At 43.8% G+C, this 13805-nt stretch overlaps 1 protein-coding gene across 4 annotated transcripts in view; it reads left to right on the top strand.

The window, feature by feature from the left end:
- The window catches only part of CAPZB (capping actin protein of muscle Z-line beta subunit), a 68890-nt gene that overhangs the window by 34754 nt on the left and 20331 nt on the right, over positions 1-13805 (top strand). For all 4 annotated transcript variants that reach the window (XM_017833396.1, XM_017833397.1, XM_017833398.1 and 1 more), the window contains exons 3-4: positions 2903-3024; positions 8307-8420. In XM_017833396.1, the coding sequence (XP_017688885.1) occupies positions 2903-3024; positions 8307-8420 (236 nt within the window). The remainder of the gene's footprint in view (positions 1-2902; positions 3025-8306; positions 8421-13805) is intronic.

The raw sequence follows: 13805 nt of genomic DNA, 5'->3' as shown, positions 1-13805 counted from the left end.
TGCCGCCTCAGCAGACGGAGCAGAGGCTGCAGAGAACGCACAAGCAAATAATTTCCTAACTGCAATTCATACGTAGGATCACTCTCGAGGCAAAAAGGCAGCGCAGAAAGAACCGTGTATTGCAGAATACACCATCTAAGGAGTCTTTCTGCTGCGCCTTTTGCAATCGGATTTGTCTGTCACGTATTGGCCTCATAAGCCACCAACGTGCCTGTAGCAAATGTGGATAGAGCCTTCCCAAATCTTCGTTCGCGAAGCCTCGCCATGATGATGATGATGATGGTATGACATAATGCACTCACTGTTAGGGCTATAAGAATAACCACAGCCCGTAGAAATTGGGAAAGTAACCCTACTCAGGAATATTTGTTGCCAAACCATCCAGAGATAAGTTTAGCGTGGAAATTCAGTAGATTGCACCTTAAAAACAATGTGTTTGATTCCTTCTAGTCCATATGGAATTGTGCTCTCCTGCTGAGCCATGTTGGAAACTCCACACTGGGCATGTGCTGTTCTTAAAAGAAAATTAAATCTAAAAGTTATTTGGGGTTTTTGTAAGGGTTGTAAATTCAGCTTTTCTGCAGGGGAGTTGACTCTGCCTTGAGTTTGGGGTTTCTTGTGAAAATGCTTTGTGTGTATGTTTGGGATTGAGGAATTGCACAGCGAGACCTCTGGTGCTCCCTCCCCACACATGTAATGGAGGGATTCCCAAGGAAATGAAATGGAAACAGAACCTGAGGGAAATGCCCCTTTTCCCCCAGTTCTGTTTTCATTGCGATTACTCATCCCAAACACAGGTCAGAGTGTTCCTGGACACTTCTCTCTGTGCTGAGGGGCTCCTGGGCAAGGAGCAGCCGGGAGGAAGGGATATATCCCACTGATCACCCCTGGGAACAGGCTGGAGCACAGCTCTCCCTGCTCAGGTGCTGTGGGGCTGGTTGTGTTGCACCCAAAATTGGAGCAGTGTTCTTGTGGGCCTGAAGAGTCAGCCCCAAATCAATGGTTGATGGGGAAGAGAAGGAAGGGACGAAGTGGATCCAGATGGGCTCACAGAGACATTGTTTCACTGAACTTGTGCCACGACACTGCTGATCTGGATCAGCTCTGGAGAATATCAGGGCTGTCTGTTTGCAGGAAAAGGAAGGATTTCCTGAAAAGCTGCTGCTTCCTGTCCACTTGTATTTACCAGTGAAGGTGTTTTGAGGCTGCTTCAGCCAGGGCTCCAGGTATCAAGTGATGAAGTTCTCAGAGAGCATTGAGCTGTATCTAAACACTGATCTCTCTGCTCTTAGTCTGGGCTCTCCAGGTCCCCCTCTTACCATGTTACAGTGTATAGAGACCAAAGTAACAGTGCTCAAACTAATATTTCAGCTTTTCCAGTACCGTTGGTAACTTTACCAACCATGTCTTGCTTTGCATCTTATTTTTTATATGTTTACGGAGTGATTGTGTGGGTCAGGTGTTGCATTCCTTGCTGGCCATATCTTAGAATCATGGAATGGTTTGGGTTGGAAGGAACCTTAAATCTCATGTGGTTCCACCCCCTGCCATGAGCAAGGACACCTCCCACTAGCCCGGGTTGCTCCAAGCCCCGTCCAAGCTGGCCTTGGACACTTCCAGGGATGGGGCAGCCACGGCTTGTTCTGTCATTTGCTATTTGTGGGTTTTTTGGTCTTTCACAATTGCATTGGTTTATGTGTCCCTGCTTCCTTTGATTATCATCCTCTGTAGTTATTGCTTTGTACTTGGGATTAGAAATGTTTTTGTTTCAGGCATTTTGATCTCTTATGTCCCATCTAGTGCATTAAAATAGTTTCAGGGCTGCTGCATCTCAAATTTGGTTTTTTTTCTCCTCTGGGCTTTTCCTATAATTTATTTCTTCTTCCCTCTCCTTTTCATTTCTTATGAGTTGTGAATTTATCACTTCATGATTAATCTTACCCTTGATTGCCTTTTGTCCTCATATTCTCAGTCAGGTTTTCATCTCTACAACTTAGAGTGAAATGTAGAAGAGATTCCACACTTGTTATTTCTATTATTATTTTATTAGCACATTGTCACCAATCTGTTCAAGAATTTACCAGTTGTCCTGTGATCCTGTTGGGAAAGGACCTCAATGGGATCATAGGGTGTTTTGCTTTAATCCCTTTCTCTTGCAGTGAAATCTGGAAAGTTTTTCCAACAGGAAATACACAATACCTTATTCGTTTAATAATAACAGCTCCAGGAATGATTTGTTGATTGTCACTGCCGTGCCCTGAAGTCTGTGCAGGGCAGATGGAGTCTCATCCCTTTGCAGGATGTCCCAGCCTCTCTGCCATGGTAAAAGCAGAGCTTGTCTTTCTCCATATGAAGTGCAGGGAGGCACCAGTGGGTTCTGGACCCATTAAAATCTACCTGTGCAGGAGATGTGTTGGATTTTACATGTGCACACACACAGACACGTGTATTTTTATTACCCAGCATGGTCCTCTTTGGCCACCTGCCTGGAAACTCTTGTAAACTCGACCCAGAGTGGGAACTTGAGAAAAACACACTGCAGCGTGTGGATGGTGTGTTCCTTTAGCAGCTCCCTCGTTTCCACTCCACTTTAAATATTTACCTTTATCCGTCAGTCCTGGACAATCACTTTCCCGGCCGCTTTGGCACGTGGTGAATGTGGAACGTGTATATATTGAAGTGAGCTGGACCACACCAGTGGTTGGGTAATTAAATCTGAAATTACTGGAGGTGGGAGCATAAGATTGTGCTATAACTTAAGTGCAGCTTAACCTAAAGAGTTTTGGCTTTGGGGCAGATGTAGGCTGTTAATAACACAATCTGTTCTTAAGGGTGCCAGTCTCTTTTAACTTCGATGTGTTTCCCTCTCTTCCCTCCCTGTGGTTTTTCTCCAAACCCACAGGTCCCAAGCCTGTGTGAAGATCTCCTCTCCTCTGTGGATCAGCCCTTGAAGATTGCACGAGACAAGGTGGTAGGAAAAGACTATTTACTGTGTGACTACAACAGAGATGGGGACTCGTACAGGTGAGGTCGTACCCCAAGCAGGGCACTCACTGACTGGTGCTTTGTAAATGAGAGCTTTGTACAGGTACTGCAGGCCCTTCTCGCTCTTATTTTCAGCCAGAAAAAAATCAGTCATCTAAAGATTTAAAGCCTAAAATGTGTTGTTATTGTCTTGTTAAAGGGCTGACTGACGTATTTCTCTTTGCTCTCAGTATTCTGAATTAAAACCAGTCGATTCTCCAGCAGAAATGACTGGGATGGCCTTGATAGGAAATAAAACATTGCAAGGTTATAAAATCTTTGGAATGGATAATGACAGAAAAGAGATGATGCAAGCAGTCGGTTTAAACAAAATCATCTTCTGCTTGTACAAAACAGGGTGGATTTGCCAGCTGGGAAAGGCTCTTTCACTCGTGTTTTGCAAGGGATTGACTCTGACTTTGGACTCGATGTCACTAGTTCTGTTTGAAAATCTTGGCCCAAGTCTTTAGCAAAGAAAAGGAATTCCTGTCTACCAAAATAGCTGATTTATCCTGAGGACTGTAGACAAAACCAATGAAAGTATTTGAACAATATAAGCTGTCTGTAATTACAATATAATTAGTTTTGAAGTAGAAGGGGTGGTAAGTACCATGGAATGGTACAATGAGGTTTCAGTGTTTTGGCTGGCATTTTGAACAGAGTCTCTCTGTGAATGTTTTTATCCTCTGCCTTGCCATTGGGATGATGATTTTTATTTATTTTTTGATTATCCCCTCCCCTTTTTTTTGCATTGCCCGACTTTCCTTAATGGCTGTAGTGACAGTGGCATAGTCCCAAATATTTAATTAAGAATCACAAATTTATAGTCCAGAAACCTTTGTGAATATTCGCTTTTATTCTTTCCCTTAACAAAGGGCTGCGAGGTAATGACCCCCATTCATCTTCTGTCCTGAGTTACCAGCTCAGCCAAAATGCTGCTTCTGGGGGTGATTGTGATTGTTCCACCTGATGTGGATTACACAGAGAACATGCTGAGATTCATTTTGTCCTAGAAGCAGGAGAAGAATGATAATGGATGCAGAATTTGACAGTGCATTTGGATTGTGGCTGAGTGTAAATCCTGATGAGTTGTTTTAAATATAATGTATTGCAGAGGGCCAAGAAGTAGCAGATCTTGAAGGTGAAGTGTCATGTTCTTTAGGGCACTTGTTTAACATTTAAAATTATTGGAACCTTTTACGAAAGAGCCTGGTGCCTTCTAAAAGCATTAAGCTTTTGTGTCTCAGTTGGTCAGATCTACCTTAGCAGCTACATGCACTTAATCAGTTCTGAATTAGTAGATAAAATATGGTTTTGCAGGGTCTGCCCTGTAGCCAAGATGTACCCACACAGCTGGAGACCCTCTGGAAGATGCCAGAGGAGGGATTAGGTCCTGAATTTTTTGTGGATCTTTCAAGAGATGCTTTCTCCCTGAAGTTGTGATGTTTCTTGCAGTCCCTTTGCATCCTATTCAGGCTTTTGTCATGAGTATCCCTCACCAGAGTCACAGGAAACTGGCAGAGGCACTGATTAAACAGGAATGTGACATTCTGCAATCACTAGTAATCCCTCCATGTTTAATTAGGACACGCGGCAGCCCTTTCTCCAAGGGTAGTATCATATTTGCCTCTGAAATTTGCTCCATCTCTTTCTGAGAAGGCATTTAAATAGTTACAGGGGAGCAGGAGGAATTTGGTTTTTAAAATCACTTTGAAATTTTCAGGACTTGTTAAGTAATGAGGTTTCAGAAAAGCTGTTTCATTTGTTCCTATAGAACAGGCATCATGTGTTAATTGCTGGCATTAAAGATTCCTGTTCTGTTTGATTCAGATGTTCTGGATTGAAGTGATTCTTCCTTCTGGAATTGATTGGTCCCAGCTCTGTTTCATGAAGCAAATTCTTTCCTTCCCCACACAGCAAAAGCCTTTGAAAACCAGCCCCACTTCCCTGTGCATGTTAATCCCATTCTATGCCTGTGTCCAGACACTTCTTCATAGCTCGTAAAACCTGCAGTTGTTACTGGGAAGTGGCTCTTACCCTAATTTAACCAATTAGCCCAAAATTCTCTGTGTTTTTAAAAGCTTTTGATATTTCCACAAACATTTTTCAGAACCACACGCTCGATTAGAAGTCCCAAAGAGTCCTATTCCCTGCCTGCAACGGGTTCCGTCCCCAATTCCCACATACTCCAAACCAAACCTTTTCTTCTTATTGGACAGGTTGCTAATTGCATTTCTTTTAATGCTAATCCAAGGATTTCAAACCATTCTGTGGACAACTAAGCAGGAAAGGTGGAGCTGGGTAGTCAGACTTTCTCACTGGGATTCCAGTTTTATAGGGTGTTTTTTCTTGAGTGGCTTTACAATTTGACCGGGAATTTGATTGGAAAAAAGCTGCTGTGGGAAGTGAATATCTTAATGCTTGGCCCATCACAGTTTAATCTTTCCTCATATTTAGGCAGACTTGATTTTGTCCGTGTTGAACATGGATCAGATGAGAAGATGGATTTTTGGAGTCTCTCTTGGATCTTTACAAATACATAATTTTAATTTTCTTCATATTATGAACTGCTGCCTGTGGGAGCAGCTTTTGGTGCTTGAAGTTTCACAGGTACTTCTGGAATGTTACTGGAATAACAGAGGTTTGTGGAAGATCTCAAATAGCCACAGAATTGACATTGTGAAGGCAGAGCTTTTATTAATTATTTTTTTTAATATTAAACTTCAGGGTCCTGACTTTGTCCATACATATCCACTCGGAGTGTGTTTGATCACTCTGTTAAATGGAATCCTTATGGGGAATTTGGTGCCAGCAACACTGAAACCTGTTAGCTGAAACAAAAACCTTTCTCTTCTAGGGAAATTAGAGGTCTGACTTTGGAAATTTAAGTGCTTGCCCATCTGTCTTTCTTCAAATAGCCTCCAGTTAAGTGTTTGAATGTGTTCTGAGTGCTCTTCCACAAGAATAAAAAATACAGGGTTGTGTCAGGAGGTTTTTTATTGGTAGAGTCGCTGCTGGTTCCAAGTGGAATGGGTTGAAAATGTCACAAAGTGCTGGCTAGAAGAATCTGTTCCTAGACTGCTCTTAAATCCCAGTCTGCAGCCTGAGGAGGAGGTCTGATGTTTGCAGTGAAAGTGTCTTCACCAAGGTCCTGCAGGAATTCTCTGCCCACCAATTGGTTTGGAGATCCCACCTGATGGGAGTAGATGAGCCATTTGGGAATCCTCAGGTAGCACCAGAGGGGATTTTTGTGTGAATCTCATCCAGATTTCAGAGATTTTAGGTAAAAGAATGAAAAGATGGGCTGAGAGGGGATGTCATCTGTGTCTGTCAGTGTCTGCAGGGAGGGGACAGAGGATGGACCAGGCTCTGCTTGGAGGGGCCCAGCAATGGGACAAGAGGAAATGGTCAGAAACCGATGCCCAGGAAGTTCCACCTGAACATGAGGAAGAACTTCTTTACACACACTGGAACAGGTTGTTTAGGGAGGGTGTGAATTCTTAGTCCCTGGAGATATTCCAGACTCATCTGGACACAAATGTAGTGCCATGTGCTCTGGGATGACCCTGCTGGAGCAGGGAGGGGGGACCAGATGAGCCACTGTGGTCCCTTCCAACCACACCCATTCTGATTCTGTGCTGTAGCTGTTGATTATTCTCCAATGCAACCACATTTTAGGCAACTGTTTAAAATCACAGGATTGTTGAGGTTTGAAAATCCCTCCCGACCCATGGAGTCCCCCCTGTGCCCCATCCCCACTTTGTCCCCCACCCCAGAGCACTGAGGCCAGGCCTTCCTTGGACACCTCCAGGGGACTCCACCACCTCCCTGGGCAGCCCCTTCCAATGCCTATCCACCCTTTCCATGGAGAGATTCCTCCTCCTGTCCAACCTGAGCCTCCCCTGGCACAGCTGGAGGCCGTTCCCTCTCCTCCTGTCCCTTGTTCCCTGGGAGCAGAGCCCGACCCCCCCCCCAGCTCCCCCCTCCTGTCAGGGGGTTGCAAAGCCAGAAGGTCCCCCCTGAGCCTCCTTTTCTCCAGGCTGAGCCCCCCCAGCTCCCTCAGCTGCTCCTGCTGCTCCAGCCCCTTCCCAGCTCTGTTCCCTTCCCTGCACACGCTCCAGCCCCTCAATGTCCTTCCTGAACTGAGGGGTCCAGAACTGGACACAGCATTTGAGGTGAGAACCACGACCTGAAAACATCACTCTAGGTGGATGTGACACCATGATTTAGCTTTTCCTGGGGTCTCACCTTTGGAGCCAGATGTGTTCAGGAGGAGTGAAGAGAGCAAAGCCGAGCCTGGTCTTTGTGCTTTATATCAAACACATGTCAGAACTCGCTGCCTTCCTGAGAAATGAGTAGCAAATGGTTCCTGAGGGAAAACCCTTCCATAGGGTCAGCATTAAGACCTGGCTGGGGCGTTTGGAAAAGTGAGGAGGTACAAGGTAGAGGTACGTTCCTTTAAACCAGCAGTGATATATGTAGGTGGTTATTCCAAGGGGAAATGGGAATTATAAAAGCCTCAAACAGATGGGCAAAGGGTTCCATTAATCTTTTAATACCAAATCTTTCATTAAGAGCATGAAAAATCTCTTCCACTCCTGCAGAAATCACAGTAAAACCTGCAGCTTTACAAACCCTGTTAAATCCTTCAGACTGTTCAAAGGGTTTCCTAATGTTATGCTGAAGGTAGAGTTTATTTCAAAGCAAAACAGTGGAAAATAATTTGGGCCTTAATTGTAGAGAGCAGTGTTTGGCTCAAGTAGTGTCAGATCCCAAATAAACTTATTTTTATTATTAAAACATCAATATTATTAAATAATACTTTTATTATTAAATGTTAAATTTGCATGAAAATAATTTCATATATTTGATGTGGAACAGCTGAGTTTTGGGGGTCAGTGTCCCCTTTTTGCCAGTGTTTGAAATCACAGAATAAGTGGAGTTGGAAGGGACCCACAAGGATCATCGAGTCCAACTGGCTGTTGATGGTGCAATTCTTAACAGGTAGATTGCTCTGGGCACTTTCTGGGTTTTTTTGGAAGTTAATCTGTGGATCAGGTCAGACCTACCAATATTAAACCTCTCAGAGCCACAGAATATCCTGAGCTGGAAGGGACCCACAAGAACCATTGAGTCCAACTCCTGGCCCTGCACAGGACACCCGACAATCCCACCATGTCCCTGAGAGCATTGTCCAAGCATTTCTTGAACTCTGGCAGGTTTGGAGCCGTGACCAGAGTTTGTCTCATTGTCTGACTGTGTTTTTCTTGTCTCCTTGGCAGGTCTCCATGGAGCAACAAATACGACCCTCCCCTGGAGGATGGTGCCATGCCATCGGCTCGCCTGCGCAAGCTGGAGGTGGAAGCCAACAATGCCTTTGACCAGTACAGAGACTTGTATGTCAGTTCTACCCTCCAGAGCCCTCTCTTTCTTTGTTTCCCTCAGCAGACACGGTCTGAGACATGTGGTCCCTACCCCAGGGTGTAGAAGGAGGGGAGGCAGTGCTGATCTGCTGATTTAGTGATCCCAAACATGATCAAATCTGTCAGCTCATGCTAAAGGCAGATGCTGAGGTGCTTCCCTGCCTCCCTCCCCCGTCTTAACAAATTGACGGTATCTTTGTCCTAGAGTGACCTGTGTTTTCTTTGATCTTTAAGTTCAGTCTTGAACCATCTGTATTTTCCATTCCCTCAAGGCTGTACACTCAAAAAATCCATATATTCAGCAGCAACTCTGGTATCTTCCAGTGAAATGAACACTGAAATGCAGCAGTTGGACAGGATTAATGTGCTTCTGCTGCAGGATGTTTAGTTTAGGCCCTGTCTTGTTAAAGAGGTGTAAAGCAGAGGAATTAATAGAGCATATGTAAGATGAATGTAGATTAGGCAGTGGCTTTTTTTAAAGCAGCAGTAGGAAACTGTCTGGGGGACTTCTCGGGTGAACAGTTTTTCTAAAAATTAGGATTGCACTGGTCTTGCACTGCAGTTAATCCAGGGTCTTGAGATGTGATCAGGTTTAGCTGTTGTGTTTGGAGACTAAGGTCTTCTAAGCAGTGCTGAGATGGACATAGTAATGCTAAATCTAAACAGCAAGGGAGTGTTGAAAAGCAAAATGAACTAGTAAGTTTATCCAATACTGAGATACTTCCTTGCTGGAGATGTCTAACAACCATGAACAAGGTGAACAACCTTCATTGCTGCTTCATGTTGCCCAAAACGAGATAAAACACATCCTTAGATGTAGTTCATCATGTTACAGTGCTGACAAAAGCACATTTAAAGGAACTTTTCTTGCTCGATTTTGTGGCTCGATGCAAGTGTAACCTGTCCAAATGTGTAATCGTCGTACTTGTGTTACAGGTATCAAATTTTTACTTCTTTCCATGCATTATTTTCATAGCCGTTCAACTTCTCCTGTAAGTAACAGTTGTTATTGCTATCTGAACTGACTGGAAGAAAGGAATTATGCCTATTCAGCAAAGCCAAGTTTGCAGTTATTCCCCAGATGCAGAACAGACCAGGACCAATAAGTTTTTTAATACCCTAAGATGAAAATAAGGTGGTGTATGGAACCAGGATTGTCTGTTTAAATCCCTCTCTGCTCAGATGACTGTGAAGTCAGGACTGGATACAATAACTTCTTTAAACAGCTTTAATTTGCTGGAAGGAAAGCCGGGGGCAGGTTACTCTGCGTGAGGGCAATCTCCTGAGCCCTGCTCAGCTTGGGGTACAGCAGTAATCTTAATATATTGTGTGGGGGGAAAAAAAGGTGAGATTGTACCAAATTCATCTTTCAGTTTGTCAGTGCAACTTTTATAGGCAGGACATGGGAGGGGTCTGGGAAGGATTCATTTGGTGTCAGCAGCCAGGAAGGACAGAGGCAGCACAGGACTAGATAAGCACACCTGTCAGTACAGTGGCATTTTGATGCCACTTATGATCTCAAAAATGGGTGAGAAAAAGGGAACAAGGGTGGCTTATGTTTTGCAGAGCACTGTAAAAATTTAGCGTTTGTGGAAAGGATTTGCAAAGTTAAGGAAACTTAACCTTAGTATCTGGAAGTTAAGTAATGATTTGTACTTTACCATCAACAGAGATGTGGAGAGAAACAGGCTTTTGCTATTGCATTTGGGCTCTGCAGTTCCCTTAATAACACAATTGGATTTTTGTGTTTTGACAGCAGAAGCTTAATTTTTACTTGGAGATCAGAGGAGGGGAAATTCAGGGGGGTAACAAGTGCCGGCTTCTCTCAGTGCTGCTCTTGCCAACACTTCAGGTTGGGAAGGACTGGAACAATTCCTCACACAGCAGCTGCTGGAGCCACATGAGAGTCTGGAGTGTGGAGAGGGTTGTAGTGAGAATAAGATGGCAATGTCAGTGATGTAATTCCCAGAGTCTGGAAATTAATCCTGGGAAGGCACTGGAAAGCCACGAGTGGATTTGAGCCAAGTAATGTTGATTAAAGAGTGTCACTGCCCTGCTGGTCTGGCAGCTTGTGGTGCTGGGAAGGGAGGGCACAAAGCATCAGCTCCATGACAGAGATTCCAGAGCCAGTGACAACAGAGCTTTTCCAGCATTGTGAAACACTTCAGGCTCATTGGAAAGTGTTGTTGTGTTAATCAAAGAACTAAGTAGTCTGCTGGCAGCCCACGGGACTGTATCTTTTGTGAAAATTTTGGTTTCTGGTAGATGGAGAGGTTTCTTCCAGGTTCACCTTCCAGGAACATGGTGATCATACTGTAGGCTGAATGCAGAAAAACTAAATATTGAGTTGACCTGCAGAGACTGATTGTTTCTGTTCACTCTGATGGGGTTGTCTCTCCAAACAGACCATTCATAGGTGCCACCGAGGTAATTGATATTCCACATCACAAACTCTTTCTTAAAAAATATGAGTTTTAAGTGCAATGGCTGCAGATTAAGAGGATGAACATTATGCTGAAGGAGAAGCCTCCAACGTGACACATCACCAGCAGTCCCTTAAGAGACCTTCCACTATCCCAGGTTGCTCCAAGCCCCATCCAACCTGGCCTTGGACACTTCCCGGGATGGGGCAGCCACAGCTTCTCTGGGCACCCTGTGCCAGGGCCTCCCCACCTTCCCTCACAGGGAAGAATTCCTTCCCAATATCCCATCTAACCCTGGCAGTTTGAAGCTGTTCCCCCTTGTCCTGTCGCTCCAGGCCCTTGTGAATATCTCTCTCCATCTTTCTTATAGCTCCTTCAGGTACTACAGTTAGGTCACCCCAAAGTTTCTCCAGGCTGAACACCCCCATTTCTCTCGGCCTTTCCTCACAGGAGAGGTGCTCTCAGAGGGTGCTCTGCATGGGGCTCACTTCACTCCTCAGCTTTAAAATACATCTTATACTGGTCATTGCAGCAGGGAATGGAAGAGGAAGACATTGCCTTTCTGTGAATAAATAAGTACTTCTGAGAGTGTCTGCTCTTCCCACTCTGCTTTCTGCATGTGGTCCAAACCTCCTCTGGATTATCTCCCATTTTAAGCACAGAAAAGCACAGATAAACACAGAAAAGTGCTGATATCTCACAGAATTCGTCTTGGGCCTCTCCCAACGCTTCAGATCCATTTCAGTTTTCCCTTGAATCAGTCCAGCTTGGCCCCCACACCATTCCTTTTTAGATTTCTCCTTTAATCAGGTGTGGAAAGTCTCCACCTCTGTTCAGTGAGTCATTGCATTGTATTTGCCATTTCCCAAGGGGCTGGCACCTGCTGCCGTGGGTGTTTTGAGGGAAACAGCCTGTTATGGATTTGCTAACTATTTGTGTGAAACTATCCATTTGGATTTGCTTGCTGGGGACCCTAAAATTGAGTTTTGTCCCCAGGAGCTTAGTGGCCAGTGCACTGAGTGACTGTAGTGTGAAAACAAGTTTGGAGAAGTCTTGTAATATTGCATGGGATTCTTTAAAATCATGAAAACTCAAGAGGAATAATTTTGCTGAACCTTCAGTGCCTCTTAACCAGTGCTGAGTTGCTCTTAAGTGTTTGGTTTTTTTAATGCAAACTACCTTTGAGTATCTCTGGAGTTTCCCGCCTTTTCTTCCTGGAGTCATATCCACATCTTTTTGGGTTAAAGAGGGATTATCCCAGGTTTTAATTTCCTCTCTGTTCTCTGTGTTAAACAACAAGCATATTTCTGGGTTATCTATTTTACCAAAATCCATGTCGCTTTCCCAAAAAGCAACTGTTCCGTTTGGATCTCCTGCTGCCAGGTTTAACTCAGACACTGCCTGCAACTAATGCCCTGGTATGTTTTTGTTCAGTAGGTTATTATTCCCAGATGGAAGTCTAATATCTTACACCACTCAGTTAGAGCCTTGGCTTTCCACTTCCAATATTGTGAACATAATTTCTTCCAACACGTGGTAGTAATTTATTGCCCTTTTCTTGACGTGTGTGCACTTGATTGAAATCAAAGCGTAATGAGGACCAGGGCATCTGGTTAAATCTCTTCTATTTTAGATTCTGCCTTCCCTTGCTTTGGGTTGAAGATAATCAGGGCTTTAATTAAGTAATCTAATGGCTCTTTGTTGTCTGGAAGAAATAATTTCTGTAGTGATTAAACAGACCTCCCTGGGGAAGGATGCTGCTGCTCTGTCTACAAACAGGATGAGTTTTGGCAACTTTGGGCTGGTTTAGTGAGCTGACATGTATTTAGAAAGCTATTCCTCCTTTTTTTTCTTGGCTTAAATGGGATTATTGGTGCTTTTGATTTTTAACAACTATAAAAAAAAAGATAAAACACTCATCTTAATCGTTCTGCTCCTGAAAAGTTTGTATTCATTAAGTTTTTAGTTCCCTCAACAGAGTAAGCAATGAAACCTTTTGAACTTCTGCTTCTGTCCGTGTTTTGATGTTGATCCATTTTCAGTTTGTTGTATTAGAGCTCTGGACTAGGAATTTGGTAGGAGCGAAAGGAGGTCTGGGAGAGGATTGACCTCTAAAGTGTTTTTGTTATGTGTCATCCTTTTATTATTGAATTTTGATTGGAATCTGGGCCAGAACAGTTAATCACACTGATTTTGCATGGTGCACCCCTGCCAGCCAAGCATCTGCAATGTTCTTTGCAGAGTGAATAGAATTTAAACTGAGCACCCATCACTGTCCTCTGTTCAGCTGGAGAGGGAGAGGCTGCAGGAACTCCCTGTATGGTGCCTCAGGAATATGTGGATTGAGGAGCCTTTTGCTAGAGAGCTTGTTTAGGTACTGCCATGAAGTCCCAGTGACAGATGAGTTGCCCTTTCATTTTTAGAGTGCTCAGGGCTGACTTTAATTTTTATTTTTAACTATTGTGTTTAATCTCATGAAACAGCCTTGCTTTGCTGAGCTTCAGGGATGTCTCATTTTGACTCTGACTCACTGCCACTGAACCCTGTGCCACCATCTATACCAAGTATGTTCAGATGCCCTGTAAACTGCTGGATGGCTTTCCTTTTTTAGCTGTTTTCACCTTTCTTCTTACTTTATTTTGGATTGTGTGCTCGAACCACCTCTGACACTTACCTTTATCCACTTGTCTAATTTCCATAAAAGATGGAAATCTCAATTAGTGATGGCCTTGGGCTTTAACTGTTTCAGAGTGCTGCTCCAGTGTCATCTAATTTCTCCTTCTCTGCCTTTGTACATCCCTTTTCCTGGTCTGACAGACCATGAGATCCTCTGAGTGGAGTTCATGCCAATTCAGAAAATACTCTGCACTTCTCACAAGGGTCATAGCAATTGCTGTATTTATCTGTTTGACCAAATTTGAATTTTTTTTTATGC

The sequence above is a fragment of the Lepidothrix coronata genome, unplaced genomic scaffold (genome assembly GCF_001604755.1).
Source record: "Lepidothrix coronata isolate B3197 unplaced genomic scaffold, Lepidothrix_coronata-1.0 Scaffold214, whole genome shotgun sequence".
In the NCBI taxonomy this organism is placed as follows: Eukaryota; Metazoa; Chordata; class Aves; order Passeriformes; family Pipridae; genus Lepidothrix; species Lepidothrix coronata.
Note: the sequence above shows the minus strand (reverse complement) of the source record. Positions and strands in the feature narration are given on the sequence as shown.